This window comes from Anolis carolinensis, chromosome 1 (assembly GCF_035594765.1).
Source record: "Anolis carolinensis isolate JA03-04 chromosome 1, rAnoCar3.1.pri, whole genome shotgun sequence".
In the NCBI taxonomy this organism is placed as follows: Eukaryota; Metazoa; Chordata; class Lepidosauria; order Squamata; family Dactyloidae; genus Anolis; species Anolis carolinensis.
Genome location: NC_085841.1, coordinates 175,673,031 through 175,689,817, shown reverse-complemented (window position 1 = coordinate 175,689,817; position 16,787 = coordinate 175,673,031). Strand labels below are relative to the sequence as shown.

General features: G+C 39.1%; 1 protein-coding gene across 3 annotated transcripts in view; it reads right to left on the bottom strand.

Annotated features, from left to right (window-relative positions):
• Positions 1-16,787, bottom strand: part of col6a3 (collagen type VI alpha 3 chain) — a 123,969-nt gene that overhangs the window by 17,210 nt on the left and 89,972 nt on the right. For 2 of the 3 annotated variants that reach the window (XM_062959769.1, XM_062959761.1), the window contains 6 exons: positions 16,204-16,239; positions 16,045-16,107; positions 14,981-15,043; positions 13,976-14,008; positions 13,844-13,880; positions 12,418-13,753 (listed from right to left, as the gene is read on the bottom strand). In XM_062959769.1, coding sequence (XP_062815839.1) covers positions 13,692-13,753; positions 13,844-13,880; positions 13,976-14,008; positions 14,981-15,043; positions 16,045-16,107; positions 16,204-16,239 — 294 coding nt within the window. In that variant the 3' untranslated portion in view covers positions 12,418-13,691. Of the gene's footprint in view, positions 1-1,843; positions 1,928-4,466; positions 4,740-6,211; positions 6,265-7,768; positions 7,863-8,278; positions 8,975-10,120; positions 10,218-12,071; positions 13,754-13,843; positions 13,881-13,975; positions 14,009-14,980; positions 15,044-16,044; positions 16,108-16,203; positions 16,240-16,787 lie in introns of those variants that run through there. The other variant, XM_008114626.3, reaches the window with a different exon arrangement.

Here is a 16,787-nt window from a genome sequence, read left to right as displayed (position 1 = left end):
CCCCCTGGAAACAGTTTATTTTTAACTTCATGATGCCTACTACTGCTTTAAGTGAGGCTTAACCATTGGCTGCTCCAGAAAGAGAAGTGACTACCAGACTGGAGCCCCTTCTACATTGCCATATAAAATCCAGATTATCTGCTTTGGACTGGATTATATGGCAGTCTAGACTAATATGATCTAGACTAATATAATCAGTCTAGACTATATAATGTGGATTATCTACTTTGATAATTTGGATTATATGAAAGTGTAGAAGGGGCCTAAGCAGGAAACAATTGCCCTTAGACAGCGGGAGGAAAGTACTATTGTTGAAGCTGCACACTTTTGTGACAATTGTTAGTCTTCTCTCCTTGCAGAACAGCAAATGGCAGAACCAGTACTGCTAAGGCTCAGTAGCTCTGTGCCTACTGAGAAAATGAAGCCTGCACCTTTATTTTAATTTCCAAATGAATCAGAGGTTGGCTGAAATATAGATGTTTCCACATTGCCTAACAATGTGCTCTGAAAGCATAAGAAATATGGGGACTTGTATTCATAGAATCATAGAGTTGGAAGAGACCTCATGGGCCATCCAATCCCATTCTGCCAAGAAGTAGGAAAATCACATTCAAAGAGGCAGATGGCTATCCAGCCTCTGCTTAAAAGTCTCCAAAGAAGAAGCCTCCACCACACCCGCTCACACACTCTTTATTTGCAAGACCCAACCTATCTCATTCCACTATCTTTCTTATTAATACATTAATTTGCTCAGATGTTTGAATTTTGGGGGCAACATCTAAATGATGCAGGGTTAAAGGATATTGAGCTTTGCTCAATGATGATAAAATAACTAAATATCAAAGACTTACCCAAATAAGGCCTGAAATCTCTTGATTATGGCTCTTTCCAAAATCACATAATGACATTTTTCAAAATCTGTTCATGATTTTTCATATATTTCCCACAACACACACACACACACACACACACACACACACACAAACAGTTCAGTGTATACCTTTTGAGACATCTGTTCAAACACCGACACAGAGGCAATTTTCCATTGAATTGTGTTTTGAGCATATTTTCCAAAATAGACATTTTTGTATTCATTGTTTCAAATTATGTCTCTTGCACATATGTTTTAATTGTTTCAAATTATGTCTATTGTGCATTTTCTTCTGTAAATTGCATACAAATGTCATAAAACATGCATTTGGAGATCAAATGTGTTCTGATGCCTGTGCATGTTCAAGACAAACCTATTTAATAAATCTACACTAGAAGATGAATGAAAATAATTTCTCATCTAGTGCAATCCAGATGCAGTCCCCCACCCTCACGTTTCTAGTGTAACATCCCAAAAGTTATAGCCACACATGAATTTGAAATGCATGCATATTACTACAGAATAAATGCACAAGTCACTGTTTAACATATTACACTAAAAACATAAGTCACTAATCTCTCAACTTTTGTGTACATCTGAAATTACCCCATATTGTGATCTGCTTCCTTATCCTCCTTTAAAAAGCTACAAGTTTAACGTGTTGTAGTTTGCTCAACTAAGCACCTATCAAAAGGACACAAATTGTTGGGTCTAGTTAAATAGCATGTGATTATGAATACCAAAGATCTCATGTTTGAAGGCTCTCTCTTAATTAAATGGATACCTCTTATTCCAGGGAATTAAAGGTTTATGTAGAATTTCCAATATTCTACTTTTCCCAAAAATTCATTTTAAAAAAATCTTCGGCAAGCATACTATCACATTTTGCCTGGGAGCTCAACAGAAAATTATATATTTAGGTAAGTTACATTTCCTCACCAGCGTTGATGCCTCTGGGGGCTTTATTCTCACCTGTGTTAGGTCCTTCTAATGGTTCAGAGTTCATCATTAAATTGGCAGTTGCTGCTGAAGGCATCTTAGGCAAGGCCATACTCTCTGCAATAAAATAAAATATGTATGTGTGTTTGAATCAGAGTAAGCCCCTGAATATGGCTTAAAACTCCCAAAAACCAAACCTCAATAGTATCACAAATGTGTCACTTTAGGTGTTACTCAAGTTTTGTGTGTTCACACTGGAATTCATAGCTGGACTCTAAAAGATCTGTTTGTTTGTTTTTTAAAAAAGGAGATCAAAGGGACCTTTTCCAATACATGAATTGGGTAATCAAGCTTGGCAAACAGCACGCTGATAACCTCAAGGCTGGACGTCTGCAATGTGCTGTACATTAGGCTGCCTCCATACCAGGTTGGGAAACTCCAACTAGTTTTGAACATGGTAATCAGATTAGTTACATGTACCTAAAGGATTTTTTTTCATGTCAGGAGGACTTGAGGAACTGCAAGTTGCTTCTGATGTGAGAGAATTGGCCGTCTGCAAGAACGTTACCCAGGGGATGCCAGGATGTTTGATGTTTTACCATCCTGTGGGAGGCTTCTCTTATGTCCCCACATGGGGAGCTAGAGCTGACAGACAGGAACTCATCCCACTTCCCAGGTTTGAACCGCTGACCTTTCGGTCAGCCCCCTCGCCCAAAGCAGTTTCATTGGTTGCCAATCTACTTCCAGGCACAATTCAAAGTGCAGGTTATTACCTACAAAGCCCTAGACAGTCCTACCTATTAATGCGACCGCATCCCCCCATATAAACCTGTTTGGGCTCTAAGATCAGCCGGAGAGACCCTCCTCTCAGTCCCCCCTCCCTCACAAGCGAGGTTGGTGGGAACGAGGGAGAAGGCCTTCTCAGTAGTGCCCCCCCAACTTTGGAATGCCCTCCACAAGGAAATTAGACAAGCACCTACCTTTGTAACATTTAGGAAGGAACTGAAAACTTGGCTGGTTAAGCCAGCTTTTAAGAATGGCTAAATGTAACAATCACCCAATCAGACAGGTTTGTAATTGTTATTATAACTATAATTATAATCTGGATACTCTAATTATAGGATTGGCTAATTTTAAATGGCATCATATATTGCCTTTATAGGGTTTTATATGTTTTATAGGAAGCATCTGGCGGCACAGTGGGTTAAACCGCTGAGTTGCTGAACTCGCTTACTGAAAGGTCAGCAGTTCAAATCCAGGGAGCGGGGTGAGCTCCTGCTCTTAGCCCCGGCTTCTGCCAACCTAGCAGTTCGAAAACATGCAAATGTGAGTAGATCAATAGGTACCATTCTGGCGGGAGGGTAATGGTGCTGCATGCAATCATGCCTGCCACATGACCTTGTAGGTGTCTATGGACAACGCTAGCTCTTCAGCTTAGAAATGGAGATGGGCACCAACTCCCAGAGTCAGACACAACTAGACTTAATGTTGGGGGAAAACCTGTTTTAAAATTGTTTATTTGTGTTTATATTGTTGTGTTATTTTGCTTTTATGTGATCACTTTCTGTATATGTCATTTAGTGTATCCGTTTGTTTAGTTGGAAGCCGTCCCAAGTCTCTCCGGGGCAGGGTATAAATAAAGTTTATAATAATAATAACAACAACAACAACAACAACAACAACAACATAGATAAGAGCATCTGGCGGTGTTTTGGGAATCAAAGTGTAGACTGTGAGGGGTGGTGGTGGGGATTAATTTCTAGATATATACCAGGGCAAGAGAGAGGATAGTTAGAACTGACTTTCTTGAATGCTAGCTATAGGGAAATACAGCAGAGTCTCACTTATCCAACATAAATGGGCTGGCAGAACATTGGATAAGCAACAATGTTGGATAATAAGGAGGGATTCAGGAAAAACCTATTTAAACGTCAAATTACATTATGATTTTACGAATTTAGCACCAAAACTTCACAATGTATTGAAAAACTGACTACAAAAACACTGACTACTAAAAGGCAAACTGTATTGGATAATACAGAACGTTGGATAAGTGAAAGTTGGATAAGTAAGACTCTACTGTAAAGACTTTATTTCCAGTGATTTTCATTAATCACTAATTCGAAAAGCTTCCAGTTTCTGACAATACTGCTTTATCTCATGAAATACTGCTTGGTGTTTATAGTATTATCATTACCACAGAGTTAATTTCTGCCCAAGGCAACCAGAATGGCCTCCTCTGTACTATCCTTCCGGCTGCAGGCTATAACTTTTTTTATTCAGGCAAACTTTTAAAGAAGAAGGTTTTTAAGATCAGTTCAGGGGGTGCTGTGGGTGTCAGGTAGTGCTTTGAGTGGGATTGGGGGGGATATGAGTTTTAAATGTGATTTTAGTATAACTACTGTATTTTAATTTTGTTGTTACCACACTGCTACTATTTAATTGCTTTTTAATTGCTTTTAAACTTTTGTATTGCATCTTTTTAACTTGCTAAGTGTAGAATGTTAGCCACCTTGAGTCCCCACAGGAAGAAAGGAGGGATATAAATAAATATAATAAATAAATACATAAATTTCATTCATTCCCAGTATTTCTATCAACTGAAATGCATGAGGAAAAGGAATGCATTCAGTCCCAACAAACAATGCAAACTTACTTGTAATAAATGTCCCCTTGTAGGTAGCTTTAACATGTGCATTGTGGTAACCTGTAACAATGACATGATACTTCTGCCCACTTCCCAGACCTCCAATGACCCGTTCAGTGCCAGTTAGATTTAGTTTTAGAACTAAAGAGTTGTCATGAGCAGATGTAATTGAAATGTCATAGACATAATCATTTTGGGATTCAGGGTTTGCCCAATGCAGTTTAGCGCTGTTTTCTGTGATATCTGTAATCTGGATTTCTCCGGTGTGCATAATCATTGTCACTAAAATATAAAATAAAAGCTACTGTAAGTATTCAAGCAGTAACATTTTGGGGACAGTATATATGTAAACTTTGAATGAAGGTCAATAGCAAAAAGGATCACCATCAAAACTCAAGGGACACTTAGGGCATTTCCAGACAGTATCAAAATGCAAATTTAAAGGGAGGAATAAAAAAACCCCAAGAACTCAGATCAGGTCCCCACACACATCTGTTGGTCCTGGGATTTCTACCCCCATCATTCTCACAGCCCTTCTGTGTCTTGGGATACAATGAAGGGCAGATTTGGGGGGGGGGCATCTGCTGGAAGTTTCTTTTTTTAAAAAAATATCACTCAATTATGCACTGATCCTCATATGCACACATATCTCAATGTAAACACTAAAAATTCCCATGTGCGCATATAAAAAGCAGCACATAACAGTAGGAATTTTTTAAAAAATCACTGGATTTCCCTCTTTCCCCAATTGCTTATTCACAATCTATTTAGTATTATAAAGTTTAAAATAAATACCTCTAATGGCTCTTCGCTTCTCCTCTCTTTAAACCAGATGGAAATCAGCTGTGTCTCCATGGGAGCCAAAACAGCTGATTTGCTGTTTCATACTTTTTAAAACCAGCACAGGTGGGAAGCAGTCTCCACAGGAAGTAAAGAGGGAAATCCCAAGTTTTACATAACTTCAGGGCCACACAGGCATGGGAAAATCTGCTTTTTTCACTCAGAATCAGGATAAAGGAGGAGCTTTTTGAAACAGGTATTCCATCCATTAATGTGATTGAGCACACATTAAGCCCAAATGTCATCTGTCCATCCCCCCTTTTAACCTGTTCTCTCCCGGATTATAGTTACTGTGTGGAAAGGCCCTAAAAATTCTTTATCTGGTGTTTAGATAATTCCTTCATTTCAGATAGACAGATAAGTGTATTTCTGGTCAGTTCCACAGTTGTCTGTGTTCATTTCATTCAGCTGTTCAGTGTCTGCCTTAACAGAAAAATCTGTGATTTTGTTCATATATAGATTATTTTATCTAAATCAGCAGTAGGCAATTTACAGCCGTCCAAATGTATCTTGTAGATGGAAAGTCATGGATACACTGCGCCTGGCTAGAAAAATGTTCCCATCTTCCACAGTGCCTTTTGATGTAGTAACATGATCATATTTTACAATGCAATATTTTCTGACAAAATATTTCTCTCCCTCTCCCTCCCTCCGTCTCCCTCCCCCTTCCTAGTTTCCTAGAATCTCTAAGGAAATCTAGCCAGTTCCCAAGGCCCCCCGTAATTGACGCTGTGGCTTACCAAAGTCTCTTTTCCAATTTTACCTTCAAGAACTCCTTTTACGCATTTGTATGAAATGTGCAATGTCTTCTTTAGCAAAGAAAAGTGTGCTTTTTAAAGACTGCACTAAAGACAGAAAGATGCTCCATTTCAGCATCCCAAAGAAGCTTGTTGAAAAAAGAACACAATACATACCTTTTGGTTTTTCAGTTGCTGTAGGTGTAGCAGTGGCATTATTTGGAATATGTCTGTTTGAATTAAAACATGGTTATGAACATATGTCAGTTTCTGCTTTCTTGATAAAATATTTCCAGGTATTGTCTGGAAAACTAAGTCCCAAATACTCAACTTATTGCAGCTCTGTGTTCTACAATGATGCAAGAAAGTCAGGTTCCTCCTTTACCATAAAGAAAATCTTTTTCAATTTGTCTAAATGTTACTACTGATTCTTAATTGTTCATAGTTTTCCATACATTTCCATACATTGCCACATTGATCAATCCTAGTGCCCTTCTACAATGACACTGTAACACAGCCTGGAACTAGTTTGGGAGAAAACAGTTTCAGTATGCAGATGATTAGACTGACAGATATAGAATGGATTTGAGAACAGGTTGGCAATTGCATAAATTGTCGAAACTGGTCTCAAAGTAGTCCTCCCCTCCCCAACCCTCCTGTTTTTGGGAGCAATGTGCACTAGTGCTCCAGAGACATAGGACCCATCTATACTATCATATAATCCATCACCTCAACGCAGGTAATCCACATTATGCACTTTGAACTGGCTTATATGAATCTATGCTACCATATAATCCAGTTCAAAGCAGATAATTTGCTGTTTATAGGGCAGTGTATAAGGGATCATAGAAGGTGGAAGAAAAGGGAAAGTGACAGGAGTGGAAGTAATCAATTATCCCTCCAAGGTGGATAAATTAGCCCCCTGCTAGGTAGTTATGCCCTTGGGACATTTTTCAGCAGCTCCCTTGCCTTCTCATTCCAAATTCTACAAAACATTTTAGCAAGGTCAGGTCTCTGATTTCACTCTGGCATCTGAATATATTGGACTTTGCTGCAGTCATTAATTCCATTGCCTTTCATTAATGTGCAGTATATCCTTTAATTTGTGCTGCAGCATGCATTGGTTGCATTTGCTTTGTAGCCTCTACAGCAGTAGTTTTCAGCTTGTGGGTCTCCAGACATTTTGGTCTTCAACTCCCAGAAATCCTAACAGCTGGTAAACTGGCTGGGATTTCTGAGTGTTGTAGGCCAAAATACCTGGGGACCCACAGGTTGAGAACTACTGCTCTACAGCTTCAAGTCAGATTGGAACTGCATTAAATGAGCAGTATAGATAGGGCCCCATCTGAAGCACCTTTTGGACCATGCTGTTGCGCGGGTGAAAGGGAAGAAGCGCGGGCGGCTCCTGGAGTCCCACTCACCCTCCGTCCTCCCCTCATCACATTGTGGGGATGGGAGAGGGTGCTTTGGCACCCTTCCCCCCTCCATCCGATGGCAGAAAAAATAGCAATCTGATGGAGGGGAAGGGTGCCAAAGCACCCTCTCCCATCCCCACAATGTGATGAGGGGAGGAGAGATGGTGAGTGGGACTCCAGGAGTGGCCCTGCGTTCCTTCCCTTTCACCCGTGCAACAGCATGGCCCGAAAGGGCCGTGTGAAGAGGTTCCAAGTAACAGCTTTTCCTCTTCCTGTGCTAAGATGCCAAAGGACCAAAAGAGATGTTGAAAGGACTTACATTTCTTTCTGGGCAATTTTTTTCACTGGTTGATCATTCTGGAACCAATCACATTGTTTCCTGACATCTGGAGACAGGTAAAAAGCATTCTCACCTAAAAACAGAAACACAATTTTCAGCAAAACATGGAACTCTCTCTCTCTAAATCTACTTTAAAAAAAATAAAGGTCACTTGTTTGAAACAAGTGTGAATGTTGCAATTAACAAGCACCTGTTTACTTATACTATAGTTGTATATTACTACAGCAAAGCATCAATCCTGTGACCTCTCCGTCCAAAGAAAGTTAAATAATTCTTACTGTTTAAGTAAAAACGAAAACCTTTGTTCAAATAAAGTGATTGTTACATAATTTGATTAGAATGCCAGCATATTTTGTGTTTAAGGAAGTGCCTTTCTGAGATTTTGATATAATTCTTCTTGCAATTCAAAAATGAAATTATACTTTACCCGTGTTCTTGTTCCCTAAACCAGCATCAAACTTCCTGGTGATGGGACATATATATACTTACTGCTGATAAAAGCTGGCAAGAGGTTTCCAAAGCGTAGCAAAGGCTCTTCATGAAGTTCTGATGGCTTATCAATGTATTTGAAGAAGATGTCATTTGGCTCACTTGCCAAACTGTAGATATTCTTGATGTTAACTTTTCTTCCAATCCCCAGTATGACCAAAAAGTATCCTTTGCATTTAGCTTCTACAATAACTTTATGAAGGTGTTCAAGTTCTTCTTTTTCAACACTTCCTGTCATCATCAAGACAATGACTTTGAAGTCTCTGGGATTTGGTGCACTCTCAAAGATATGAGTCATTGTATATTTTATTGCACTTGTTAGTGCCCGCGTGCCATGCAGCTGTGTCATCTGGTCCTTAACAAAATCTATTAGCTTGTCTTTGGATGCATAGTCTGTCAGTGACAACTCAACTTTAACAGGAGATGTACTTGAATTTGACTCAAACTCGTAAGGAGCATGTTGGACAACAGCGACTCTGGCATGGTGCTGGGATGCACTGGGATTAGAACTAGTTTCCAGCTGACTTACTACATAGGAAATGTAGTTCTTCATCTCACTAAACTGCAGGTGAGTGGTGCTGTCTGAACTATCAAGGATGAATGCTATATCGATGTCAACATCTGTAGGGGCTGCCCGTCTGTCTCTACCAAAGACACCCCTTTGAGCACCGCAGCTGGCATCAGGGTCACACACATCTAGAAGAACAGATTTAATACAACATAAGTTATTGTATGTTTGCAAATATGAAATGCATCAATAATCATGATTATCTGATAGCTCCAAATAATTTTGGGAATCAAACTATCAAATCCCCACCTCTCTCTCTATATAAGTCATTCTTTATGTATGTTTGTTTGTTTGCTCTCAAAGGTTCCTGTGTGGCTTGATGCATTTGGACCAAATGTAGTACACATTCCCTTCATTACCCAACTTAAAATACTGGTGGGGTTCCAACTAAAAATATATCTGTCAGAGACAGGGCTCCACAGTATGTATATACGTATGCATGCATGCTGCTGCAGTCATATTCAACCACAAGAAGGTACAAGATGACAAATGGAAGAAGGTTAGCAAACCAGCAATGAGACACTCTAGGAGTCCGATACTCTAGGAGTCCTTCTCAGAGGGCCTACCCAATGATATTAGACAACGAGAGCATGCAGGGTTGGCATGGATTCCATGGTGCTTCAGCTGCTGCACTTGGGCCAGGCTTCTTTTGAGACCTCACTTCAAGTGCAGGAGGGCGTTGTGAGGTTTCAATGGGAGAAAGGCAATGGGCAATCTTCACAGTGGACCTCTGAGACCTATGTCCTGAGTGGGGCCTCAAAATCCTCAGCTTGGGGGCATGAGTCACATCACCGAAGGCCAAAGATGACCTACTGTCCAGCCTAGTTGGCAGGCTCCTTATTGTTGGACTTAAGGTGGTTCCCTGGCCAGTTCCCACTCTGTGATTTCATGACCAGGCTGGAGGCCCTTGCAGTCTGCCTCTGCTGGCACCATTTCAGCCTGAAAGAGGTCAGAACCTGCCCACCACTCAAAGCCTACCAGGCCTGTAGAGCGCCAACATCTGACCAAAACTACAATGGACAGGTTTTTCTCTTGGCACTGGCCTCTTGGATACCTCTAGAATGGCAGAAGTAAGGATGAAGAGAAGACAAGTTCATGGAAGTTTTGGCAATGTGTCATCTAGGATTTCAAGAAGTAAAGAAACACCAAGATTTTACTAACAAGAGACTCAACCTGGCTTGTAGAAGACTAGATCAATTTTATTATGCATTGAGGCAAATACAGAACATTGGCTAGAAATCTGGGTTATCATATTTTTAATAAACATACATTACCTAGACAAATATGGCATGTTATTAGTCTTCCAATAGTTTGGCGTAGTTGATCTGCTCCCCCAGAAAATGTGATAGCCTGTCCACCTGTGTTGTTAATCTGGTACAGACAAAATAAAAGAAAATGGTAATTAGTGATCAGTTAAGATCTGTCAATATTTATAGTTCTGGAGTTCTTGAAGTGAATTCTGCAAATATGGTTCAAAGTATGCTTTGAGACTTGCCCACTGACAGCATGGGAAAGCAAGAAATAAGTAAGTTTTACTTTAATACTCTCTTTTTGTGCATAATCAGTGTCCTCCAAGTAGTGAACCCAACACCACTGGAGGATTAAATACCAGCCGCTGAACATAATTGGTATGTTTGTGAGGAATTACAGGAGGCAGGAAAGTGGGGGTGACTATCACTGTTCAAGCTGATGCTGTGTGAGGTGTAGTTCCTCATTTAATACTGCAGTTACTTCAAACTGAACCCATCACAAAAATAATTCAGACATACAACCCCCTTCCCAGTCTGTAAACTTTATTTAAAATTACAATTTTTAAAAGCAGCATTCTATTTAAAATAAAAGCTGCATAGAAGGGAAAAAGTGCTGGAAAAGAGGAAAAGGTATGGAAAAGCACAGAAAGGAATGTCAACGCTATTACTATGCTGCAGTGACAATTCAAGAACATAGACAGGAATTAATAAAAAAAGTAAACTTAGAACTGGTCATCTAAGCCATGTTTGGAGACCACATTCTGGCTTCCAACAAATGCTTGATTGAAACTTCAACATACCTTTGTTTTTTAGCCTTTTAGATTTTATGTACATTTTATGTACTCTATGAGACTGTACCCCACTTATGCTGGTCTATGATGGTAACAAAATTTTTTGATTTGGTTTTGAAACTGCATTATATGAAAGGGTAGATCCAGCCTCCAGGTGTCTGTTGGCAGTTCATGGAAATGTTATCTGGATAACCACCAGTGAAATAATGAGACCATATCAGAACTTTGGATAAACTGAGCTAGTTATTGTAAGTGTTAACCAGAGTTATCCTTAACCGGAAAGGGGGGTGAGAGTGTACAGATGTGGAAAAGGTGGCAGCAGCTGGTATCCTTTTAAACTTCCTTCCATCTCACTTGGGCAAAGAAGACACCACAAACTTAAGGGAATTTCATCTGTATTTAATAATATTTATTGTTATATAAGCATGTTATTAATATTATTAGCTCAGTTCTACTTGTTTTATCCAATTTGTTCATCATAATAAATTTATTCAAATTTATTCACCAGAGCTCCAAGGTAAACCCAAACTTGGGTTGTTCCCCAGACCGCCCGCATTTAGAAGGCTTCCCTGAGTTTCCCCCTTCCTGAGTCCCAAGACTCAAGGTTGGGGGAGTAAGCCTTTCTATCATTGCCTCCCCAGTCCCAAGATCTAAATCGGTGATTCCAGAGGACTCCCTTCCATCATAAAGAGGCACCACAAGTGTTTATCCATTTCCATATTAGCAAAAATCTGCCAGTGACCAAAAAATAATCAGACCACCCCTAAGCCAATTCCCCAGTCTCCAGCTCACAGTGTGGGTAGGCAAAAAAACAAAACAAAAAAAACAAAAACCTTCAATAGAGACAAAATTCCTACCCAGCTCCTAGGCAACCAGTTAGATTCACACTGCTGTAGAGTGTGGGTGGGTGGGTCAACACCAAGATTGGAGAGACAGGGAAAGGAAGCTGCCTTTCTTAAATAGCTTCCTTAAGCCCCACCTCGCTTTCTCAGATGCCTATGCCCAATTCCCACAAGTGGCCTCATTTACCTGTAAGCCATTAAATAATAATAATAATAATCATTATTTGTATTCTGCCCTTTCTCCCTGAGGGAGACTATGCATTTTTAATAAGACATCTTGATAGCACAATCTCTATAGCAGTACGATAAATGCCCCTGGAAGTAAACTGAAGGGATGCATACCTGCAATGCATTTATAAGGGCCCTGTCCTCTCTGCTGGTAAGGAACACAGGTACAACTCCAGCATCGTAGAGCTTCATCATAGCTTCATTAAGTTGCGGAGATGCTCTTGTTGGTCCATTGCTGAAAAAAACGGCCACCTTCCTCATGAGGAACCCACTGCGTGCCCGCTTGAAGGTATTCCTGGCCACAAAGGACATCGCTGTTTCTAAACTCCGCTGTTTTGATGTTTGTGCAATTTGGAGGTCCTGGATCTGTTTCACTAGATTTTTCTTTCTCCGTGAGTCAGCAAAGCGGATCTCAGTGGTGACTTCACTATTATAGGTAACCAGTGCAACCCGGGCGCCACGTGGGCAGTTGCTCTCAGCAATCGTGAGATTATTAACAATGGACAACACTGACTGCTTCATTCTGTTGAAAGCTTCTGTACTTCCACCAGCTGAGGTATCTAGTGCAAAGGCCAGTTCTGTTGGGAAAATGGGGCATTCTCTTGGACCTGCAAATAGGAATATATTAAAAAGTAATATTATCAAATATGTTAGTTTCTAAAATAATCCAGACCAGTTTTACATAAGGAATATCTTTTGAGGAAGATGCTGCTGAGCAGAAAGACATGTTAAATAGACATGAATCTTGACTAAACTCACTTTCTTTACATCTATGAAAACTATTCTTTTGGAATTATAGTAAATAGGCTATTGATTCCATGGGTACTGTGGTGTTAAATACAAGATTTTATGAAAATTTATTTCATTCAGTGAGATAAAAAGAAATAACAGAAATCTGATCTGCTAATGAGGGTGTTCAGAACGGAGAAAATGGTGAAACATTTAGATATTAAAATGGCAAATATGAGCTATATGTTGTTTCAAAATAATTATATAAAAATGGAATGAAATTAAGACGGACTTGCAGAAATTGGAGACTCTAAAACTGTCTTTGTTGGGGAGAATTTCACTGATAAAAAAAAATATATTAGCTATTTTTAAAAAAATTCCAGACAATACCTATCTTGTCAAAATAAGAGACGTTTAAACAATAGCAGAAGTATATATCTAAGTTTAATTGACAAAAATAAGCCTGGAGTGAAAACTGAAATATTGCAAGATACAAAGTAAAGAGAAGATTTGGCTTTAACAAATTTGAAAATATATTTCACTGACAGTTGTTTGATGTGGTTGAAGGAATGGATTATGTTGAGACATAAAAGGTTGTCTGAGCAAAACAGTCATGACCTGATTACTTGGATTATTTTGGTAAAGTAAAACTAAAGTGAATGTAGTTTTTAATAACCATTATGTGAGACAGACCATATTGAGGAAATGAAATGAACACCAATTATCTCATTAAATACCTTTATGGGTCTTCGCATAAGAAACATTTTTATAAAAAAGGAAACAACAGGGAAAGAAAAAATAACTAAGATACCAAGATGGTCTGGAGAATCAGCAAGGAGAATATGCAATCAAAATAAAAGAGCAATTATAGGTGGAAGGGTGAACTTTGGTGCTGGAGGAAACCTGGTTTTGTGAGATTGATGTTTGTAGTTGAGTGGTTTGTTAATAGTCTGTTTTTATAAGAGTGGCAATTACAATTTTAATATATGTAAATCTTAGTAAGATTTATTTAAACAAACATAGAACAGAAGGTAAGTAATTATAGATTAACTTACCATAACAGCAAGCTGTGAAAAGATAAAGAAAAGAAAGCATTAGCTTCAGAATCTATAACCAAAGCAAGCAATATAAGTATGAGAAACAAAAGATAGACTTACGGCATTTATCTTTGATGTTACGTACAAGTGCACATTGCTTGAAAGAGTAAAAAAAAGAAGACACAATTAAAAGAAGAACTGTACATGAAGAAATAAAACAGATCTGTGACCATAAATTAATAGCTGACTTACATCTCTTGATTCTCCTTTGTTACCCTTCAGTCCCTGAAAAAAGGATTTACAAAATGTAATTGTTGCATGTTACTTTTTCAGAGAGGTTGTTTTAGACTAAGTTCAGCAACCTAATTATTCATTTGCCAGACTTAGGTAAGAAGAGCCTTGCAGCTGTGTTGCCAAAGGCAGGAGTGGGGAAAAAATCAGATAAGAACTGAACAAGACTGTTTACCCAAGTAGATTCCACTCAGATCAGTAGAGGTTTCTTCCCAAGAATTGTGTGCACAAGACTGCTGCCAAGGTTTCATCAGTACACCACTTTAATGAATTATTATATTGTGCCCCCCTAACCAGCAAAATGGGTTATCCTTTATGCACTTTCATTTCTTAGAATGCGCTAACAGCAGTAAGCTTCAGCCTACTGCTAACAGCCTACTATGTTGCCGCCATGCAATGAATTCATTGTCTGTTGCAGGCAGTAACCAGGCTGCTCTACACAACTTTTAAAATGTATTATTGGCAGGGTCAATTCTAACTAAGATTGATTTTTAAAATAATTAAAATAATACAATTTCACAATTAGGTAAAAGTGTTGTGGGAGTGTTGTGAGTCTCATCTCAAACAGTATCAGAAGTAAAACCTGAATTACAAAGTGTCTTCAAAATCTATAATATTTGTTTAGAAGTATGGAATATAGACTTTTAGATTCAGACATAGAAGTAAATGATTTTTTACACTTCAGAGGAGTATTGATTCAGTTTTTCAACAGTGAGACAAATAAAATGTAAATTGTATTCTGTGAGGGAATGACAAAGAGTACAAAAGATGTCAACAACAGGACTCACATTGTTTAAACTTAAAATTAAAAACTTCATCTTTATACTGTAGTCACATAGCACTATCTCATGCAACTTACTCATCATCCTGTAATTGTAAAGTGAATCATGAAAAGAAGCTAGGAAGTATGTTAGAGGTGCTAACAAAACTAAGCTCCCCAATCAATATTTATAACAAACAACTTACAGATGCCCCAGGATATCCTCGCTCTCCTTTTTGGCCTATGGAGCCGGGCTCTCCTGCCCGTCCCTAAGGACATTTTTAAAAAGAAAGAACAACCATCAGTAAATGTGTCTGGTTCATCTGGAGAGTAGCTTCTCTTTTAAGTGAGATGTGTAAGTTCTGGTTTTCTCTGATTGTTGCAACTTATGTTATCCTATCCCACTTGACTGGTCAGGCATCTACAGTCTGTCAACTCTTTCTTTCATTTGGATATTTCTATTGAAGATTTGCTATTTGTTGCAACTGGCGGCATATTAGGTCAATCCAGAGTGGTGTATGGGTTAATTAGGCACTCCACCAGCTGCTGAGGAAGTGGAAGAGAGTCCATTTCATCCCGTCACTGCACTTTCTGACCAATACATGAGTCCTACTTGTCCATCACTGTTTTCTGTGACATTAGCCTTGGTGATGGGGTAAAAAAGGAGTGGGGAGAGAGGATCACCCCAATAACCTAGCCAGTTTCACTGCAGGAGATGATGGTCTTACTTAACTGTATTACAAAAACTGTAATAATATAGAGCACAAGAGGGGACAGTAAGTGCTATTCTGCATCTCCGGGCCACCCAAGCCTGGGAAACATTTGATGGCAGTGAGAACAATTGTGTCTGGTTTTATTTAGATAGGTCCAAATTTGGATGATACTCACATTCTGAGGCAGAATTCAAACTATCCCCCTGCTTTGGTTAATGTGGTACAAAGCCACATTAAGGTTTTGTCCCTTGTTACCTGCATCATTCCATGGAGTTGATCTAGGCCTGTTTTAACCTAAGTGGTCAGTGTAGATGTACCGTTGGTCATATTTGCCAGAGTTTTTAGTTGTTTTACACTAATGCACTATTTTAAGTAGTTGTAACCACAAATCTGAGTTCTTAATGCAGTGAGGAATATGAAAACTTGGTCAAAAAGAGAAGCTGTCAGAAATGAATACCATGTTATTTAAACCTAAAAATGATTTATAGAAGTACATTAATAAGGAAGTAGGCAGGATTCATTTAGTTAATCTGGAACCAAATATGAAGAAGGCTCACCCTTTGACCTCTGCTTCCTTTTGGCCCAACATCACCAGGACCACCACGATCTCCAGGTGTTCCCTGTGGGGAAAATAACCACAAAGAGTTACCTATTTGTCTGGTGTCATCCAGGTGTACTTTAGCTCAGGGAACATAATTTAAGATTTTTCTATGTACCCTTGGTCCTGGATATCCCGGGAAGCCAGGTTCTCCCTGTGAAAAAAAGAAAAAGAAAAAAAGAATCTTAACAGCAAGAAGGTTTATTTCCTAAATGATATTCCAGTAATGGAGCCCCCGATGGCACAGCAAGTTAAACTGTTGAGCTGCTGAACTTGCTGACCGAAAGGTCAGCAGTTCGAATCCAGGAGCAGAGTGAGCTCCTGCTGTTAGCCCCAGCTTCTACCAACCTAGCAGTTTGAAAACATGTAAATGTGAATAGATCAATAGGTACTGCTCCAGCAGGAAAGTAACGGCGCTCCATGCAGTCATGCCAGCCACTTGACCTTGGAGGTGTCTACGGACAATTTCAGCTCTTTGGTTTAGAAATGGAGATGAACACCACCACCCCAGAGTCGGACACGACTAGACTTAATGTCAGGGGAAAACCTTTACCTTTACCTATATTCCTGTAACTATTAACATACTCACAAAGGTCTTCCATCAGTCTATCATTTCAGAAGTAGGGATAGACAGATACAAGATTGTTTGTTATTATTATTATTATTATTATTATTATTATTATTATTATTGACACAAAGACA